A 22,993-nucleotide genomic window follows, 5' to 3' on the forward strand; every position below is an offset into this window, starting at 1 on the left:
AACCTCCAAAACTATGTTGAATAATAGTGGTGAGAGTGGGTAACCTTGTTTTGTTCCTGATCTTAGGGGAAATGGTTTCAGTTGTTCACCACTGAGAATGATGTTGTACCAACTAAAGGTTTTTAACTCTCTGCTAAGAGAGGAGGTGATGCAACAGAATGAGAAATCCTCAGATTTTTTCCATACCATATGGGTTCAAGCTAGATTCCCACCTCATACTATCTCTTTGGTAATTCTCTTTTTCTCTGATGCTTGTAGGGTTTTCTCAGGTATAAACAGTGATAGTGATACCTACTTTTCCCAATTAATATGGTTGTCTTATAAAGCAACATGATGCAGATGGAAATACTTTTTAAACTGTTAAAGGCTCTACAGATTCAGCTTATGTAATAGAGCAGTACATCAGAGGTTTCAACCGGAGCACCAGATACAATAGAGGTGGTAAACCAAGAGAGGTGCTGATTCCATACACAGATTTATGAATCTAAAAACTAGAGATAGAATTTTTAAAATAAACTTTATTATTTTGGAGAAATTTTAGGTTCGCTGCAAAACTGAGTGGAAAGTACAAAGTTTCCACACACCTCCGACCAACACACGATTCAGTTTTCGAAATTTGTCACCTACATTGTATATGTAAAGATTGGTGTGTTGGAGACTGAGTGGACATCATTTGTGAAGATAATTTCCGTGTTGAAATTTGCATTGCATCAACCTCCCAACACAACGGGACACCCCCTTCATCTTATATCAAGAAAAGAAGGTCTTCAGTGGAATGACTCAGAGAGCCTGATACGGCTCTTCTACAGTTAGGGGGAGACGGTGAGTCTGGGTCTGAGTCCCACCTGGTAAATCTAGAGGACTAGTTCCTTGTTGATACAGTTATGTTGGAGTCAGCCTGTGATCCCAAATTTTGTTAAAGCAAAACATGTGTAAGTGTCCCCCTTGGAAAAAGAGAAAGAGCCTCACTAATATCATTCTACATTCTTCCCAGCAAGACCTCCTGGAAGGCTTAAGAGATTCAAACAGAGAAAACCTGGTAAACAACCCATGAGAAACCAGGAGCTGAGGGAGGAGTCATTGCTGGAGGAGATGCATCAGCACATCACTGCAGGTGAAGCTGAAATTCCCCTCAGTGGCCTCTAAACAACTGTACAGGAGCCAATGAGATTGAGTCTGCTTTCACACTTGGCAGCTCTTGATATCTCAAATCTACCCCAGGACAGTTATCAGTCAAGTGAGAACTTCCCCCATCTATTTTCCTTAGCTCTCACATCTGAATTCAACACTGAGACATAGAAACCAAAGGGAGCAAAATGGTAACTTTTTGCTAAAAGGGGTGAAAAGCTCAGGATGGGAAAAAAAAGAAGGAGGCCCCCTCCCACTCCCCCTCTAGCAAGGGCCCCTCCTAGCACAGGCCCTAGCAGGAGTGCAGAGAAAGTTTTTGGTTTGTTTGATTGATTGTTTTTCATGAGACTGGATATGTATTTGCTGAATTGAAACTGAATTTGAAACTTAAAGTTATTCATTTGGCCCTGGTAGAAACTGTCACCTACTAGGAGGCTATGGCAGTGCCTTTAGCAAAAGACACAAAAGCATCAACAGCAAAAGGAAGTACTGGTGCTCAGACACAGCTTGGTGGGTTGTGCAGTTTAAGTTGCAAAAGGCTTGTACTGGAACTGCCTGGAGCTGCTTTATGAGAATTACCACTGGGCATCAAGGCTCAAGTGCTCAGCAAGCCCCATCGTGAACAATCCTGTGTTCTTAGCTCCTGGCCGGTGGCTGCCACACGTGCTCTCTCCGAATTGTCATTTCTAACCACACCTCTTGACTCTCCAAGCTTAACACCATCACTGTTCCATGAAGAAGTACCGATCTGCATTCCCCCTTTTTTTTTTTTTTTTTTTTTGTGGTACGCGGGCCTCTCACTGTTGTGGCCTCTCCCGTTGCGGAGCACAGGCTCCGGATGCGCAGGCTCAGCAGCCATGGCTCACGGGCCCAGCCGCTCCGCGGCATATGGGATCCTCCCAGACCGGGGCACGAACCCGTATCCCCTGCATCGGCAGGCGGACTCTCAACCACTGCGCCACCAGGGAGGCCCTGCATTCCCCCTTTTACCTTTCTACAGTTCAGGCTTCTTTTCGAGGATATTTTGAGTTAGTCTTAGCCTGTCCACACACATCCTATCCAAGTTCAAACAGTAGCTGCTGGTCTTGCTTCCCAATACATCCCGATTCTAATAATGCTTTTTCTTTCATACTCTTGCTCTACCACTTGTGACTCTGAAGCTGTCCATAGAAAAGTGAATTTCATTGAGGAAGGAGATACTTTCTGCCTTTCTTACCTTTGAAAGCCATGAATTTAGTAGAGAAAGGAAGACCTAGGAAGTGAATCATTTTAACTGCTTTAAACATATGAAGGGCTGACAGATGGAAGATTCCTAGGATTTTGTTTTATTTTCAGAGAGCAGAGCTACAATTTATGGGTGAAGACAGATTTTAGGTCAAATAACTCTCTTCAATTAGAGTGCCATACAATGAAGAGAGCTAGCTAACTGGAAAAGCAATTGTTCCTCCATTACTAAAGGTCGTCTAGCAGAAGACAGATGACCAAACACCAAGTATATATTATAAGAGAAAGTTTTTTTGTCAGGAGGGAATTTAGATTGGATGACTGCAAAGTTCATTCCTACTCTAAGCTTACAGATAGGTTAAGGAAAACAGTGACTATGGTGCCATTTGTTCAGTTATTCATTTATTCCACCACACAGGTATAAACATCTCCTATGCATCAGGCACTATGCTAAAGCACAAAGGTGGAAAAGCTATAGTCCCTGCCTTGAGGCACTGAGTCTAGAAATGGAGTTGAGTAAAGGGCACCCAATTAACAGAGTCCTTTATTGTTTTGGTCACACTCCATTCGTTTCTGTGTTCACACACATATACCATCTTTACTATGTCTGTTTCTTCAAAGCTTAAATCTTAACTTTATGGCAACATTACACAATTTAAAGATTACATCACATTTGTTTACACTGACCTTCTACACAAACTACTTTAAATAGGATATCCTATTTGGTAAGATAGAGAAAAAAACACGGTTTTTCACTTTTAACAGATTATGAAGGAAAAAGCTCATCTGTCCATGAGATGATAATGCCAGCTTTAAACGATGGCTGTATCTGATTAACTGTAGGTGATTTCCTAGGCAGTAGGGCAGTGGATGTTTATTAGGATGGCTTTCTAAATTAATATGAAATTCCCAAAGCACAACTGAAGATTTAAAGAAAATTCTGGGTCATTTTGACACTAGATAGAAATACAGTTCATGAAACTAGTTAGGAGAACCCTTAGTTTACTCATACTAACAAGTGACTGCAGGGTTATAACGGGGCCCAGAGAGGCAAGTGGCCCTTGCAGGACTCATGCTGAGGACTCTAACTTCGTTAGTATTATGCCTCCAACAAGCCAGTAGAGCCAACTAGTCACTGAAAAACTGTCATAGTCCCCGAGAGCCTCCTCTGTAATTTCATGATTTCCTATTTTCCAGGTGTACGGATGCTCTTCTGTTTTCTCCTCACTAAAGGAAAACACCTGTGTGTCACTGTCCATTTCCCAAATCTCCATTCCCACTTTAGGAAATGTAGTCTAATAAATTTGGTTCTTTTCGGGAAAAGGCTGCAGAGTAAGTCTCTACTCTCTCTCCATAGTAGTAAGAAAACAATTGTAACTTAATATGGATGTTTCAGTTAGAATGTAACTCTGGTTCCCCAGATTTAATTCTCAGTTTGGTTCCTTTCTCACTGTGGACCCAAGTGAAGTCAGTTAACCTCTCCATTTCTCATTTGGCTTCAATGATACATTTATGCAGGTAGCTTGATATTCCCAGATGGAAAATGGCATGCCTGCATAAGTACCAATGCTTCTGTAAAATAACTGAAAAAGCATAGCACAGTCCTGATCTGCACCATCTTGCCTAATCCTGTAGGTCTCTCTCAATGTGACTCTTCTGCCCCTCACATTTTATTAGCGCTAGGTAATATGCTCATTCTTTATAAAGCACTGACAAAGGATCTACTATAGAGTACGACAGAGCTACTAAGTTCTGTTTATCTTTCCCCAATGAGGTTTTTAGGCCATTTTCTTCTTAAGCAAAGAACAAATAAATTAACCCACTGCCCTAAAGATCTTCTTTTTTTTCTTTCCATAATTCTTGATAACGCTTCTAAGTGGTCAAATGGATAATATATCAATTTCATTCTGTAGAAAACCAGGGAGATACATTTATGTGTAGAAACAACCACTGAAACAACTGTGGCATTTCACACAAAAAAACAAGTTCAAGGCTGGCCAAATCCCTTGTGTAGCCATAGTGATACAAATAGAGTATATAACAGTAAAATTTAGACTTAGTAAAGAAATTGATGAGCCCATGAAAGTGATCTAAAATAATTATGCATTTACAAATACGGCAGCCATTAGTCATTTGCCCATCCAATGTCCATCTCATTTTCTCTCCTTATTTGCAGAAGTATGATTTTGATCGGAGAAGCAATTGACCAAAACCCTCGGATAAACTGGCCTAAGCCAATTATGGCTATCCTGTTTGCCTTTGGGAAACACTTGCTTTTCAAGCTTCCTTTGTAATTATTAGCGGGTCTATGACCAAGTTATAAACAATGTGATGTAAGGGGAAGACTGAAAAGAGGCTTCTAAAAATTATCAATATTATTACTTCCTTTTACAAATAAACGAGACAGGCACGGCTGTTCCCTGTTGTGCTGCCCTGCCTGAAGGCTCAATACCATGATACCTGGTTCTGTGACATGAAGGATGGTGGATAGTAAAGGTACAAACAACCCAGTCAATGCTTAAGACAACACTTAAGTCCTTATGGGGTAAGCCACTGATGAAAGAGTGTTCTATCACTGCCGGTGAACAGAATTGTTAACCAATAAACAAAGCAACCCTGTTTTAAAACATGATACATTCAACTACAACTTAAAATGAAATAGTAAAGTATATAATAAACTTTCTTTAAAAAATCTTATCTTTTCCTTTATGTTTTATAAATGTATTTAGTCTGTGATTTTTGTCAAATGTCCTTGGTAGTCCCAATAAATACTTCTCTTGTAATTGTTTTAACACTATCATTCTGAACAATGAATAAAATTCTATGTAGCACAACCAAATTCCAATTAAATAGATTAATGACCACATGTCAGTATTGACTGACAGACTTTGGAAAACTTTATCGTATTTTCCATATGAAGTAAATAACTATGTACCTCATTGCCATGACAATACATATATATGAAACTAGAACACTATTCAAACAACGTAACAATTAAATGGGATATTTAGGTAAACTGCTTTAGATCTTGGTTTCTAGTAAACATTCAATAATAGCTATTAATAATACTCATTCCTCATGATATATATAAATATATATATATTTATATATACACACATACATATACACACAGTAAACCAAAGTACTTTGGGAATAAGGAAATAAAGAAGTCAACACACTTTTTAAAATATATATGCATACATTTCAGAATGGCATGATTTATATTTCCTGCCCACAGTTTTGAGATTTTCACACTAGCATCATAGGTCAGGAGTAAGGCTGGGTATCAAAGGACAAATGGTGAGACACTACAGCACGACCAGGGTACATGCCTGGTAAGTGCCCATCTTTCCAGGGACTTCTGATGCTACTGGGTGCTCTAAAAATATGCTCTGGGGGTATGCATCTGCAAGATTATTTTCTTTTTCCTCTTTCTTAAAGATTTGTAAAGTAAAATCATTATTTTAAAAAAGTCAGCTACTAATATAGTATAGAGAGTCACCGAAAAAGAAGCAGTGAAAGGCTTCCTCCACTGGAGTCCAACTGAAATTATTAGCCTGATTGAAATGTCAATGTATTACCAACACTGACCAACATTTATGCAGGCTTCAATTTATTGATATCACTCCAACTAATAACATATGACCAAAGAAAATTTTAGTTCTGAAATATTAAGCATATGATAAAGGTTCTCAATGTAGGAATTTCTACAGTTGAAATAACATAACATAGTGAATAGTGAACATGACATAGTGACTAGCTGTTGGCTAAAGTTGCCTGCAGCTCAGCTGGATAGCATTTTACTTATTTCATACACAGTTTTATATGTATATATAGCATTTTATCTATTTCAATAGGCAACTTTATATTTTTTTACTTTTTGTTTGTAAACTCTTTATTAAATGTTTATATCATTGTAATATAGCAAAAATGAACTGTTTTCCAATCCACAAGAACATATTTATTGTTTTTGTTTGTTTGTTTTTCTAATGAGAAGTTCCCTTGGTTTACTAATAACTGTCTATAGTTCTTCAGAAACAAACATGTCCATCTATGATTGTGACTCGAATGACTGCTGGCTGATTACTCTCACTCAAGGATGTTGGCATTACGCCTCAGAGGCCCCCAGTTATTTCTGGAACCCCCAGGTGAATGTTCCCCACACGTGACCACTACCGAGTTTGCCAGCTCCGGCTGTTCTGTTTGACATTCTTGCTGTTCATCTCTTCCTCCAGCTGCTGCTTGCCTACGCAGCTTGACCAAGAGCCAACTGAGGGGCCTCCCTGGGGTCAGCACCAATAATCACTACACAGATGTCCCAGCAAAGAGGGAGGGGCACAGCCAGATAAAGAATGGGATGCCAATTTGAATCTCAGATTTTAAAAATTAATATAGTTATGTTCCATGCAATGTTTGGGACATACTTATACATAAACAAAATATTCATTGTCTATCTGAAATCAAATTTAGGTGAACACCCTGTATATTTGTGTGCTAATCTGGCAGTCCTACCCAGCATCTTCCTGGTGCCAGAATGATGCTGGGCTCCGTTCTCATCCCCAAGCCTGCCTGGCTCTGGCTTTTGCCCTGATTCTCACACAGACTCTGATGAAAAACCTCTTTTGTCCACTCTTTGCTCTCACTCTCCCCTGAACCATGGGGCTCAAGCCAAGTCCAAGGAGCCATTCTGTCCATTCTCCGTTTCTCTCATCTACAGTTTTATTACATATGTGACTTTATTACATACGTAAGAGTAGGTTTTGATATTAAGGGAAGTAAGTAGACTCCTGGTCAACAATTAATCTCTAACAAATATTAAGTTTAGGAACAGTTATACATTTAGAGTATATTTCTTAATAAATTTCCTCACATAAATTGTTCCTAATCTATAAACCAATTTTAAATAAAGTCCATCATGTCAGGCATTTGTACAACTTACTCTATTTATTTCTCCATTTCTCATCAGAAACCTTTTAGCTTTAATGCTATTCCACGGCAGAGTATCTTATTAGAGTGGCAAAGATAAAGTCCTTTTTGAGATAAAGTAATTACAGTGATTGTAGGGGAAAAAAAAATCATCCACGGTTCCTGGCTGCCATAATCTCCTGGCTTCTGATTCATTTTAAGACTAATAAACTGGGTGCAAACAAAAAGCTGTTAATAGCAGATAACTCAGGTTACCTAGAGTTTGTGCTGGAGGGGTTAACAATTTGTAACTTAATCAGAACTGCAGTGCCCTAGAGGTGTAAGTTTACAATGTGAGTTCAGCAGTTGCTTCAATGTACTTTTGGTAGAAAATCAAAAGTTTTCTTCACTTGAAGAAATGACAATAAGAGCTAATGGTTTCTAGATGTTTATTATGTGCCAGGCACTGTTCTAAATACTTTAATGAGTTAAGTCATTTAAGCCTCACAACTTTAATGACATTTTTACTTCCAATTGATGACAAGGAAACTGAGACATAAAGAAGTTAAGCAACTTGCCCCAAGTCACACAGCCAGTAAGTGACAGAACCAGAATTCAAATGCAGAACATCTGATGGACAAAAGGAACACAGAGACTATTCTCTCCAGGTCTTTGTTCCCAGGCAATTCCGAGCCCCATACAGTATTCCAAGGCAGAACACTATGTTCTGTGTGTTCTCTCATCTCCCTTCTACATCCTTTCTATCTTGTAATTATTTTTAGAGTCAATAAATGATTTTACTCATAGACATCCTTACCATATTTTAAGCCTGTTTCCTTTTAGAAAAAGTAGTTTCTTCCTACCACAGAAGCTTTGTTTTCCACAGGAGGTACAACCCATCTAGACTGTGGACAGTGGCTGGAGCATGATGGGAGAAGGGACAGGACATCTCATCCCAGCGTAGGAGAGAACACTGCTGGGACTCAGTGAGCAGAAGGCTACAGGGCTCAGGAGGAGGAACCCTCTTAAGGTGATTCCCTGGGACAGAATCCTCATCATCAACATCACATCTACCTAAATTTCACCAGCCCAGGCAAATTTTTTAACAGGTCGCACAGTCTCTGGTAGTCTTGTGTTTATATACGCTGGTGCTGGGAAATCTTTGAGAGCTTGAGCTAAGAGCTTTCTTCCTTACCAGAAGGCTCACTCTTCACCCCACACACTTATAATTTAACAACAGGACAGACATAGAAGTAACCATGCCTACTGACATTCTAACCTTGAATTTGACAGGATTCCAGGAGAAAGGGAGAGGGAAACAAAATCTTTAAGTATCTCAGTGCTGTTTCTTTTTCCAATACGAATTCCTTCTTTGATGTCTAGTTATTCTAAAAACAGTGTATAGTCTACACACCTTGGAAAACCTTATTTTTTCTGCCCACTTTTCTGAATTAAAAAAGAAAAGGCTCTGAGCATATGATTTACACATCATTTGATGTTCCACACTAATGAGGGAAACAGTGATGACATAGGTTATTTAAAATCATTCATTTTATTATTCAAGAAGACAATCAGAAATGTATACGCATGGATAAAGCCACATCCCTCTGTGGTCAACCCCGTGTCGTTTCTGGGTGGACCTACATGGACCATCTTTGAATAGGCAATTGAAAACTGGCTGCCTGCCGTGTTTTTCCAATCAGTTGTTGTTCAATGTTTTCCAGTGAGTGTTCATTTTTCTAAAGCCTATTTCAGTTAATGGAAACCCTGGTCAAGGTCACCATGAATTAAAGAAGATCATTTGACTTGTAGACAGAAGAAAACCTGGTGTTTTCTGTAAGCTAATTCTCAACTTACTCTCAAGGTCAGGCGAAAACTTCAGACCTCAGTTTCCCCATTCTTAACACTGTGACAGAAATGGCCGTCCTTCTTTCTTGCCAATTTATTATGAGTTTCACATTAAATATGAAACATTTCAACAATTCAACCTTAGAGCATTACGTATGAGAGGTGGCTCATTCTCTCGCATGTAAAACTTAAATAGTATTGAGGAAATGTTGGAATTATGAATAAATCCCCAACAACAGCAAAAAGTAATTAGGAGGTTACTATTGAGACTCATGAAGGCCATGGGGCTTATTGCAGACAGATTTCTTCTAACCAGAAAAAATAAAATTATGATTTAAAAAAATAAACCAGGTGGGTAAGTAGGTTCCAATTTTCCTCACTGTGTATTAAAAAGCTCCTTGCAGAAGCTCAGGTAAGCCACAATCTGTTCCCTATAACTAGGCAGCTACGCATGATCCTATTTCTTTTTTCTTTTTTTTGCTGACCAGAGGAAATTGTGTACATTGTAGATCTTTATAAATTTTGGGCAAATGAAACCTAACAGTTTTCTATTCTCTGCTTAGAAACCCTTCCTCTTAGCAAAGTTCCACACCTGCTCCATCATTTCTAAGACTAAACTTGCAGACCAACTGCCAGTGTGATTAGTCAGCTGCTCACAGAGATACTGTTTGAAGGTATTACTGAGTGTGTATCTTTTGTTATTAATAAAAAAATGAAATGCCTGGTCTACTTATTTGTTGGGTACAAGTTATGCTACATCTAGTAACTGTACTGAAACTCTGGATTAAATGAATAATCTTCAAATCATCTTTGATTCTATTTTCTTAATCCTTAAGGGTATTTTTTCTAAGAACATTTTTGAATGATATTTTAAATACAAGGAAAGTAGTTGAATAATAGAACATTTATTAGCAGATTTGTATAGCAAGCAATCTATCCTAAAAGAGGGGCCAGGGCTTTGGAGAAATACAGAAAAGACTTTTCACTTCTGGCACCAACATTTGTTAACCATGTAACTTTGAACTCATTACTTAACTTTGTGGAGTCTCCTTATTAAAAGCATTGGATAATGATATCTACTTTTCAGGTCTGTGGTGAGAATTAGAGAAAAATACAAGTACCAGAATATAAATGTAAGGAAGGAAGTCAGTAAACTGTGGCAAAACAATCATACTTACTATGATTAATATGATTATAAAATGCCAAATAGAATTTCTAAAGTTTGTGGATCTATTGAATCAATGTGTGAAAGTTCAAACGCAGATGCCATCTGCTACAGGCAACACACCACATGAGGTGTTGGAAATAAGACAGGGACCCAAACCGACAAGTTATCTGATCTTATGAGGCTTACAGACTCTTAGAATATAGACAGATAGACAATTGCATAGAATGTAGGACAGAAGTTTAATGATATCTGAATTACATTTTTGAGTAATTCCGCCATTTCCCCAGGCTTGAGTCAGAGATCCACGCTTTCCCCTTGACTTGGTACGTCCTTCACGTTCTTTCACAATGCTCCCTTACATCCAGTAAGGGTGATTAATTAATTAATAGGTGATTAATTAACCTCTTTGCCTTTGATCTGTCACCAGCCTCAATCCCAGTGACAAACTGTTACAGCACCAAGAAATAGTCTTAACACATCGTTTTATACGTGGTCTTTGTTTGTGATGCTTTGCCTTTGTTCCTGCTGCCTGCAGAATAAAATCTAAATGCTCTAGCCGTCACTGGGGCCCGATGTGCCCACGGGGGTGCTGCCCTACACTTCAGCCCCTAATCACCTGTAAAAGTCTTTGTCCTTCTGTGCCTCCTGGGCTGTGCTCTCAGCACTGAGCTGACCAGAATGCCCTCTGCTCCCCTACACACATTGGCATCCACATCACATTTAGCCAAATCCTACACAACTATCACGCTAAAGCCATGAACTACTGTGCCTATGTTTTATATCAGGGGCCAGTTGGCAAACCTTTTCTCTAAAGGGCCAGAGAGTAAACATGTCCGGTGTTGTAGGCCATCCAGTCAACTCTGATCTAGGGCACAATAAAGGTACAGACAACGTGCACATATGTGGGAGGGGCTGTGTTCTGACAGAACTTTATCATGACACTGGAATTTAAATTTCATGTCCTGTTCATGCGTCACACAATACTACTGACGTTTCCCAACCACTTAAAAATATAAAAACCATTCTCAGGTTGAGGACTGCACAAAACAAGCAGAGGCGGCAACACACCGTGCTTTCCAACCCTGTTTTATATGCATACTGGTCCTTGATCCACAACTTTCCTTTTCATTTTTTTTATTGAGGGTCACTTACCTCCAGTGCACCAACCTTAAATGAAGAGTCCAAAAATTTTTGACATATGCATACAACCATGTTCCTATCACACAGATCGAGATGTGAAACATTTCCAGGATCTTAGAAGGATCCTTCTTGGCTGCTTCTAAAAGACACCCCCAACCTCTTTTTGATAAAAAATCAGCCTCTATATTCCCTTTCAATAGGCCTGGATTAAAGAAATGGGGGCAATGACCCTGTAGTACCTAAAATTTACAGAGCAGTATATTTTTAAATGAAACTTCAGATACCATTAACCATTACAACCACATAGAAGTCAATTTTTCAGTAATGGGTGATATCTGATTAGAAACCCCGAAAGGCAACTCTGGAAATACACCTTCATTTTTCAGGGCAGCTTGCGCATGCCACTTCTCCTTACCTGGGCCAAGGTGAGCGTCGCTTGTTGGCAGGTGCTGCACCGCACCCTGAGCTTTCCTGGCTGCACTCCTTGACAGGGGCCTTTGCAGTAGACATAAAAGCTGTTGTAGGTTGGTCTACCTGCTGGGAAAAAAAGAAAGCAGAGGAAGTAGCCAATCAATGCTGAATCCAAATTTAGACAAATTTTAAATCTAACTCCTCAGGAACATTTTGAAACATTACAGGGATAAATATTATAATGAAGATACAACTAGTTAATTTATTAGGTTGGCCAAAAAGTGCCTTAGGTTTTTAAATAAAAATAAAAGACACATTTTTCATTTTCACTAAGAACTTTATTCAACAATGTATTCACCCTTTTGTTCCACTACCTTCTGTCATTTTTCAGGCAACTTCATAATTCCAACTTCCCAAAACTTTTTATCTTTTTGAGCAAAGAACTGCTCCAAGTGCCTTTTATAGTCTTCCAGGGAATTGAAATTTTTTCTATTAAGAGAATTTTGTAAAGACCTAAATAAATGGAAATCCAAAGTTGCAATGCCTGGTGTATACGGTGGATGAATCAGAACTTCCCAGCCAAGCTGTAACAGTTTTTGCCTGGTCATCAAAGAAACATGCGGTCTTGTGTTATCCTGATGGAAGATTATGTGCTTTCTGTTGACTAATTCTGGACGCTTTTTGTCGAGTGCTGCTTTCAGTTGGTGTAACTGGGAGCAGTACTTGTTGGAATCAATCGTTTGGGTTCCGGAAGGAGCTCATAATAGAGGACTCCCTTCCAATCCCACTATATACACAACATCACCTTCTCTGGATGAAGACCAGCCTTTGGCGTGGTTGGTGGTGGTTCATTTCACTTGCCCCACAATCTCTTCCATTCCATATTATTGTACAGCATCCACTTTTCAACGCCTGTCACAATTTGTTTGAAAAACGGAACATTTTCATTACGTTTAAGAGGAGAATCGCATGAGGAAATATGGTCAAGAAGGGTTTTTTTGCTTAACTTATGTGGAACCCAAACATCAAAGCGATTAACATAATCAAGCTGGTGCAAATGATTTTCAATGCTTGATTTGGATATTTTGAGTCTGTCGGCTATCTCCCGCGTGGTATAACGTTGACTGTTCTCAATTAATGTCTCAATTTGATTGCTATCAACTTCTAACCGACCGTGGAGCATCGTGCAGCAAGAAATCTCCAGCACGAAACTTCACAAACCACTTCTGACACGTTCAATCAGTCACAGCACCTTCTCCATACACTGCACAAATCTTTTTTTTTTTGCATTTCAGTTGCGTTTTTACCTTTCTTGAAATAAAAAAAGCATAATATGCCAAAAATGTTGCTTTCTTCTTGCATCTTCAATACTAAAATGGCTACACAAAACTTTGCCAATTTTGATAAATCTTTTTTTAAATGCATGCTGATTTGACAGCTGTCACATACAATCTAACAATTCAAATTAAGTTAAAGACAACTAAGTGCTACTAGAGCCATCTTAAGGAAAAAACCAAACAAACCTTTTGGCCAACCCCAATAGAAAATCTAGTTTTATGCTCAAAAGAGGGACAATCTTTTCTTCTTCTTGCCAACAGCCCTGTGACTTATTCAACAAAGCAGCAGCCTGCTGCCGGAAGAGCTGGCCAAGGGTATTTGCAACACAGGGAAATTAAACGCACACTTTGCTGTTGAAGTTTTTAAAAGGACAAGAATCTAAACTATTGGAAATTTAGGGACCACTGCTCCTGAATTTTATTTCATGTGTCTGTACCCAGTTTTGAAGGCTCCAGATTTTTTCTCTTAAAATCTTATTTATAGGGACAAACTACCCCTTTTCTCATGATATGAATGATAATGATCACAGTTTGCTGAGTTTCCAATGAGACTATCCAACACAGAGTCACACATAAAGTAAAGCGAAAGCCCTGAGGGGCTTAGCAGACTCAGCGATTGTGTGCAAAAATGGGTTCTTTGCATTTCATAAGTGTCCTCTACCTAGACAAATGCCATTCAAATAATACATTTTCAAGAGCAAAAGCTGCACACAAAAAATAGATAGTTAAACATCTCTGATCATTTCTCTCAAATGTCACCATACAGGAAAATATTATTCCTGTCACCATACAGGAAAAAATTAGGGGAATATTTTTTAACTGTTCCACACTTCTACATCTACAAGGAACTAACTTTATTCAGACACACTTACCAGTGAAATAACTAACTTCCAAATTTCTAAAATTACCAAATAGTTCTTTTAATCCTTACTTTACTTCTTAATGGGTGGGGCTAACATGAAAGGTAACGGCATAAAGATTTGTTTAAAATTTTACTAGTATCATCAAGAACATTTAGAAATAATGAATAGTAAGTATGTTTGATCATTATGAGCAAAAACTTTCAGATTTTCAAATGCATATGGTTTATTGAAAACAATTAGTACAAAAATAATGAGAAAACAAAAAAGATCCTCAAGTCTTACGTAGCTCCATTTGCTTTACTAATTTACAAAAAGTGCCTCTGTAGACATATTTAAGTGTCATTTGTTTAGCCATCTTTACTAATACTATAGGTGACAATAGTTTGTAAAATGTAAAGCACAATAAAGATGTCAAGTTTTATAATTTTATTATTTATTGGTAATATATTTGTAATTATTAATTTTCAGAGATTACTATTTAGTTTCAGTGTGAAAAGGAAGATGAATTATAAATATATATTTGTATTGATAAAAAACTGTGATTTTCTGACACTTTTTTGCAGCTTTAGTGCCTTAATATGCAAGATATTCAAGTCTATAAATATCACATTGTAATTAGCAAATATAATAATTAGATAAAATATATTCTTAAGGTTTTATGTATATCATAAATGCAACATAGAACCATATATTAAAGCTATAGAAATACCATAACAACTGACAGAAGATCACAAGAACTCTGACAATTTTAATGTGTACCATGACAAGCTTAGTGAAGAAGGTAGGAGCCTTTATCATTAAAACTTGTATCAGCAATATGAACAAAGCCAATTCACAATTTTTATAACCTACTGTAAAGGTTAAACAGAAAAAGAGGGGGGAGGAAGAGAAAGACTGGAAAATGAACGCTTACAAAGGGGAGTCGGGGTTGCAGAGACACTAGCATTGTTGAAAGAGCGTATTAGCAACGACTTGACGAAGCATCTCAGAAACTGCAGGAAACTAAATGACTCTTCTCTCTCCCTTAGGGCAACAGCAACGTTGGCAATATTATTTCAGCTAATGATAGAGCCAGGCAGAATATGAAGATTGGGATACCCACCTCTGTGTGCCACAACCTGCACTAAAGTCCTTGAGAAGTTAGTCAGAAAATACTGCATGCCCATGCCCTTGCCCTAGAAGCATACAAGATGACATGCAATCTATTACATAGTGCTTCCCAGAGCCAGTGCAAGCTGGGGATTAATAGCCAGTCTAAGGAAGATCAAGGTCAGGCCAGTCTTGGTTACAGCACATTTCAAGCTGTTGGCTCTACTTGGTCAACCAGTGGGGGCTTCCGGCAAATCTTAGGAGCCCCTTTTCAGGATGGCTTCCCCACCTCGTTGGCTACATCACACTATTTCAAGTTGGCAAGCTTCTCTGTGCCATGCTGAGGTCTGGAGTGCAGAGGACAGGAAAAAGCGCAAACAGTATCCTGACCATCTTCTGGGCAATGTTCCCATTAGCCTGATGGAAGGGTCTAAGGTACAGACTCTTAAAAATGGAGCCGTAGCTCCTAAAGGAACAAGCAAGGCAATGGAAAGAATGACCCCCAAAACTTTCCTCTATGTATATGGCTGTCTCCAGTCAATAACAGGAATCTTCCCCTTCTCAAACTTCTGTTTGGATCTTAAAATTATTTTTCTCTCCTAATCAGCTCTTCCATATTGCAACCCCTTCGCTGCCCAAAATAATCAAAGCAGCTTGTGTTTGTGTTATAGATTTCCCTTTTTTTTATATAATAAGTTTTCAAACCTAGAGAAATATTTCAAAAATCTTACAAATTATAACCTTCCCTGTAATTTACTGATTGTGAACTTTTTGCCATATTTTGTGTGCACACTCTGTGTGTTTGTGTGTGTGTACATTTACATATATACACATATATACTTTTTTGGCTGAATGATTTTTAATTAAGTTGCAGACATGATGCTACTTCACCCCTAAATCCTCCAACACCCTAAAAAGAAGAACTTTTTTCACCTAAAACAAGAGTTTTTGAGTGATTTGGTTGTTTCAGCTGTTTTATTCATGGTCTGATTGGGTATATTTTAAGTATACCTTACAGAACACTACAGTGGCTTGCAAGCTGTTAAAAGGTGTCAAGCCAAAATATCGGGGAATCTTTAGTCAGACCATTTTATTTTATTTTATTATTTTAAATTTAATTTTATTTATGTTTTTACACAGCAGGTTCTTATTAGTTATCCATTTTATACATATTAGTGTATATAAATCAATCCCAATCTCCCAATTCATCACACCACCACCACCACCCTGCCACTTCTCCCCCTTGGTGTCCATACGTTTTTTCTCTATATCTGTGTAGTCAGAACATTTTAGGTGATGCCAAGTTAACCATGTGCTCTCGCTGCAGGACTTTGCAGACTCCGTGAAGACAGGGATTATGGAGCATAGCTCATGCCTAACTTTATCAGACTTCAGAAGTCTTCCTTTTATGGAGCATCTTGTGTAAATGCATTTCTCAGAAACAATTTGGAAAAAAATTTGGAGGAAGGACACAACCCACTGCGTAGGGCTTCATTTACAGCAAGCCCAACTGCTAAAGTTTATAAACACAGATTTATTAGACACCCTGCTGAAGAGCCTGCTTACAATTAAGTTCTCCCCTCCAGCCCAAGCCATCAATAAACTTACATAATTATTTTATCATGAACCAGAAGGGTTAGTCTACGATGAAATGATTTTACAGTGTATTCGTTTCATTCAGATGTTCATTTTTTTTTTTTCCTGGATAGAAGTTAAAAACACAGTTAGTGTGCAGGGCTCTGTTAAAGTGTGAGTCCCTATGTCCCTTCAAAGCATTCATAAGGCTTCCTTAGCTTTATCATTTTATCATTATCTTTAGGTTTTCTCTCCCACTTTGTCTGATTAACATAATCCTTCCTCAAGTCTTTTCTTTTCTCTCATTCTCTTTTCTTGTTGTCTTGGTCCAAAAAAGTGCCAAAAGCATTAACAATATTCACCACTTATCGAGTAAAGCCCTTATTCAAAAAGAATATACTATTTGCATCGTCTTTTTGAAAAATGAGCATAACATGCACAGTTTCCATTTTTAATGTATTTTAGATAATGGGCTTACAGCCTGAAGACGTTGTTTTAATAAGATAAATGAATACTTAAGAAAACTCATTCTGACTCTGATGAAAACTTTTCATTGACCTCAGAAGTTTCCATCACAGAGAATCAAGTGTTTAATTGCCTGGATAATTTGTTTTCTAGGGGAGAAGACAGTGAGATTTAACATATTTTATACCTAGGTAAAATAATGTTCAGTATCAATACACTATAAAGCAACAGGAACACAACTGATTTAAAATTATTTTATCACATATGAGCTTATTAAAATATTAAGTAGAACAAGCTGCCCATGAGAACTTTCTGTGGCCATGGAAATGTCCTCCATCTGCATTCTCCCATACAGTAGCCATTAGCTAGAAGGGCCTATTGAGAATTTGGCTAGGAACTACTAAGGAACGACTCTTTTAAAAAAAAATTTGAAGTAATTTATATTAGCACAGCCATATGTGGGTAGAAGCTACTAAATTGGACAGCACAGAAAAGAATAAATAAAAATGATGTGTCTTGTCTCCTCTCTCCCTGCCTTGTCAGACACACAGTTAACAATATTAAGAAGATTCTTCTGTCACACTGAGAAGTCCAGTAGCCGGCTGTTAAGTGTACTGATATACAAACAATGTTGGCTGGAGAGAAGGGGAAGGGGGAAGGTTTGAACTTGAGGCACTGTGAGGGAGGACAGAGGTGGGTGGAGACCTGGGTACTTTCTAGTCTCAGAGGTAGAACAGAGCTTCTCTCCATCCCTTCCTCCACCACGTCCCCATTCCCGACACCAACTGGGGTACTGCTCACCCTCCACCCATCTCCACTGTCATCACCATCTTTGAAATCTGACCCATATATTCAAGGTCCAGTTGGAATGGCACTTCCTATAAAAATTCTTCCCTTGATTTCCCCAAAAGTAAAAGATATTTCCCTAAATAATTACATCTAAGAGTAGTAAAGGATCCAGCTTAGTCTTGTCACCTTTAAGCAGTAGACTTGTCCTAACATCAGGAAACCAGCATCTAATAAGGAGGAGTCCCTGGAATGAAGCATCTTTCACAGCCTTCATCCACCTCCTCCCCACTGTTTAGCCTGGCACTTAGTATTTTCATCTCTTGCCCTCCTGCCTCCTTCTGACTATAGCTTAGTTCTGTATTTTAAGTGCTGAGGATATGATCACTGTCTGCACCACTTAGCTCCATTGATCAGCTCTAACTGGCCATGTTCCCTCAGTTTACCCCTTCCCCTAGCTGCTTAGGGAGTAACCGCAGTCCTGTTTGATTCCTACGAGCCCACTGTGGAACAGACCCATGGCCATAGTTTCTGAACTTGTGACCTTGACCCTGTGATACGGAACTACGGCACAGAGAATCTTCTCCTCCAACATTTACCAGAATTCTTGCTCTTGTATTTCTGGATGGTGGTCCTTCAGCCTGTGCTCAACGGCATTTGCTGAAATATATGACTCATGAAAAAAATAAATATACATTGAATGAACAGAATCAATACCATCTCTGAAGCCCAGCAAGCTCATCTTTGCACAACCCATTTTTCCTTATATTGGCCTGATAGTATCCATTAGTTCTAGTTGGAACCATGTGTATTGAATTAATTAGTCTAAGGCAGTTCCACATGAAATCCATTCAATGCACACTGCTGGAATCATCTCTTCTGTATGAAACCTGCTTTGGATCATTAAAAACATGGAGATCGTGTCCACTCCAACCTAACGTAAATTGGAAAAAGAATTTCGCCCCACATTCACTATGTACTTGTCCCATGTTTCCTATTGTTACAACTCCCCCGTATGCAACACTGCACCCTTTTTCATATGTTCCAAATGACTAGGGCAGTTCCTTGAACTTAGTAAACATTCAATAAATATTTGCCAGGTCAATAAATTCTCCCACATTTTAAATGATCTGAAAGTTGTAGCAGGTATGATAGTATGAGAGCAAAATTCATATTAAATAGAATGTAGTCATGATTACCAAATATTTAGAACCCCTTCCACCAGCCAAAATTACTGGATTAACTTCACATATCCTTCAAAATATTAGTATATTTTAAATGTAATATTATCTTAAAATATTATCTTAAATATCATCTTAAGATCACAAATGACTAGTATGATAAATAAAAGTAGAACAAAAAAGAATACTTAAAAAGTTCAGGTAGAAATTAGTATAAGTGAAAAAAAATTGCATTATGAAAATTTGTAAGTGGAACTACTTTAAAGGAGGACAGTTATTACACATAAACACTTTTATTTCAATCCTTATACAACGGGTTACTACACCCACTGAATCCAGCTACACCAGTCCATGCTTTCATTTTATTTTTTTAACATATTTATTGGAGTATAATTGATTTACAATGCTGTGTTAGTTTCTGCTGTATAACAAGGTGAATCAGCTATATGTATACATATATCCTCATGTCCCCTCCAGCTTGCGTCTCCCTCCCACCCTCCCTATCTCACCTCTCTAGGTGGTCACAAAGCACCAAGCTGATCTCCCAGTGCTATGCAGCTGCTTCCCACTAGCTATCTATTTTACATTTAGTAGTTTATATATGTCAGTGCTACTCTCTCACTTCATCCCAGCTTCCCCTTCCCCTTCCCCATGTCCTCAAGTCCATTCTCTACGTCTGTGTCTTTATTCCTATCCTGACCCTAAGTTCATCAGAACCATTTTTTTTTTTTAGATTCCATATATATGTGTTAGCATATGGTATTTGTGTTTGTCTTTCTGACTGACTTCACTCTGTATGACAGACTCTAGATCCAACCACCTCACTACAAACAACTCAATTTCATTTCTTTTTATGGCTGAGTAATATTCCATTGTATATATGTGCCACATCTTCTTTATCTATTCATCTGTCGATGAACACTTAGGTTGCTTCCACATCCTGGCTATTGTAAATAGAGCTGCAGTGAATATTGTGGTACATGTCTGTTTGTGAATTATGGTTTTCTCAGGGTATACGCCCAATGGTGGGATTGCTGGGTCATCTGGTAGCTCTAGTTTTAGTTTTTTAAGGAACCTCCATACTGCTCCATAGTGGCTGTATCAATTTACATTCCTACCAACAGTGCAAGAGGGTTCCCTTTTCTCCACACCCACTCCAGTATTTATTGTTTGTAGATATTTTGATGATGGCCATTCTGACCGGTGTGAGGTGATACCTCATTGTGGTTTTGATTTGCACAGCAAAGGAAACCATAAACAAGATGAAAAGACAACCCTTAGAATGGGAGAAAATATTTGCAAACGAAGCAACTGACAAAGGATTAATTTCCAAAATATACAAGCAGCTCATGCAGCTCAATATCAAAAAAACAAACAACCTAATCCAAAAATGAGCAGAAGACCTAAATAGACATTTCTCCAAAGAAAACATACAGATTGCCAACAAACACATGAAAGAATGCTCATCACTAATCATTAGCGCATGCTTTTAACGTGCCTCGTTTTACCTCCTGCAGAGTAACCAGGTAATGTTGTATTATAAACAACTTCCGATTATATAACCATCCACCCAGTGTATGCACTTTGAAAACATGGTTAGCAATCTCTAAGGAGACTCTACCCTTAAAGTTATAACTTAATTCTCAATTTTTGTGCTAGGGTTTTTTAAATTAATGCATCTGCCACATAGTTTCATCTGGTGAGGCAAAAACTGCTGATTAAACCTAATGCCTTTGCCTGGTTTTTGTTGTTGTTGTTGCCAGTTTATTTTTTCATTATTCATCATTATTCATTTTAAAAGTCATAACCAAACCTCCGTTGCCCAGACAAAAATGTAGAGTGAAGCATAATTTAAGGAGTAGGTTTAAATAAATAACCAGGCTTGAAGCCAACTGGGGTAAATCTAGTCACTTATTCTTCCCAGAAATGGACTCGGGCAGGGGATGGTTAAGGTGTGTGCTAGAAAAGTCTCAGCTCTTCAACATGTTGAGTGAACGTTCATAACTCATATTTAGATGGAAGAAAAAATTGATGCTGCAGATGCCTGTGTACAATTTCCTTGGGATATAATCTCTATAGCCCAGGACGTGTCCATCTAGGTCCAGCCCAAGCCTTGCCTTGTCACCTTCGGCAAATCAACTGACCCTAAATGCTGTTTTCTTATCTGCAAAATGGAGATGATAATAGTACCTAACTCTTAGGCTTTTGTGAGAATTTAAAAAAGAATAATACAGATGCAGCACTCAGCACAGTGTCTGATACACATAAGCTCTTCTTCTTTGTTGTCAAAAAATATGGAACTTGAGTTATTCCCAGGTACTCATACCTGTGAGCACTTCATCCTCCTGCCTCCTCAGGTGACCATTTTCCTGCTTTTATAAATGTTGGTTCTTATACACTATCTCCATCATAAACCTACCTCTAAATATTTAGAAATATCTGAGGTATAGTTCTTTTTAAAACTGCTTCAAAACCAACCAAGCCCTTTACCATGAAATATTTAATAATATTATGGAATATAAACCATAATGGAAAGTCTTTAAATTGATTTAAAGGTACTAGAGTCACATTTTTCCATGACTCACTATTGTTATGCAAGCAATACATGTGGATTGTAGAAAAATTAGGAATGACAATAGTAAACAATGATATGGATCCCATCTAGTGGATAATATTTCCAAGCTGGCTAATGCAGTTAAAAAAATAAAGTATTTCCAAAATAAAAACTGTTTTTTATTGCATGGTTTGTAAAATGGTACTGAAGGAGATTCAAAATGGATTCCAAAATTTCACCTTAATGGCAGACTTGCTTATATTAGTGCTTATTCTTCTTTGAAAGATAAGCATGATCATCACCACTTTATAAATGAGGAAACACAAGTTCAAAGAGATTGAGTGCCATCCCCAAGACAGCCATGGGGTAGTCAGAGATATGAATATAAGTGTTCCTGATTACAAAGCCTATGCTTTCTCCTCGACTACATGATAATAACCTTGACTAGGGTGCTAATTATTATTAAATTCTGTAGGGATTTATTCAGTGGCTGTAAAAAGTGGCACTTGAACACAGGTTGGCAATTAAGCACCGTTGTCAGCAATCACTGAGTGCTTCAGAATCAGTCTCACCACCCCACTTCCCTCATTCAATCAGCACTACAGGTTTCATGGAAATTTCCATTAATGTTTTACAGCACTGGCATTCAGCAAGAATATGTAGGTAGAGCAATTATCAATAAAGAAAGGTAAATCTCATTTTTCAGAGGTAGCACATATTCTAAAATTTAAGTTATACCAAATGGTAGTCTATGGCATAACATTAGAATCAATAGAATTTTTAATTTATTTTTATAGAAGTGATACCTTTCTTGATATTTTAAAAATGATTTTAAAACCTCCTTATTTTAAATGTTCTAAGTGTTAGTGAAACCTGTGAAGAAAATGAACACTCAAAGGAATGGCATCAATTAGAGAATAACAAGCAAGGTATGACCCTCCCCACTCCCACATTCTGGATCGTATTTTATTTACAATAGCCAATATCAGCAGTTTGATAAAATTATTTCATTTAAGTATAATATTTCCAATCTTCACTACTACCACTAAATATCCTCTTACAAATTCCAATGTTTTACATATCCTATTTTGCCCGTACCACATGATAATACAAAATATGTAACGTTAATAAATCCGACCTTTCCCAGTACTGATTTCAAAATGTCTTTGGTGGTAATTGAGATTCATAAAGTCTCTACTATTCCTTAAAATATTAGAAAAATTAGTTTTCTTCAGGGACATGGTGATTAGTTAGAAATGTAAGATGATGTCATCATGCTGAGGGAAAACTACAAAACTATTGTCTTCTCTTGATCAAGG

The 22,993-nt window shown here is 37.9% G+C and overlaps 1 protein-coding gene across 1 annotated transcript in view; it reads right to left on the minus strand.

Annotated features, from left to right (window-relative positions):
• The window catches only part of PRKN (parkin RBR E3 ubiquitin protein ligase), a gene marked incomplete at both ends in the record, with an annotated part of 1,053,566 nt that overhangs the window by 800,399 nt on the left and 230,174 nt on the right, over positions 1-22,993 (minus strand). The window contains one exon of the mRNA XM_079716751.1: positions 11,829-11,950. Coding sequence (XP_079572877.1) covers positions 11,829-11,950 — 122 coding nt within the window. The remainder of the gene's footprint in view (positions 1-11,828; positions 11,951-22,993) is intronic.

This window comes from Hyperoodon ampullatus (assembly GCF_949752795.1).
Source record: "Hyperoodon ampullatus genome assembly, chromosome: 12".
In the NCBI taxonomy this organism is placed as follows: Eukaryota; Metazoa; Chordata; class Mammalia; order Artiodactyla; family Ziphiidae; genus Hyperoodon; species Hyperoodon ampullatus.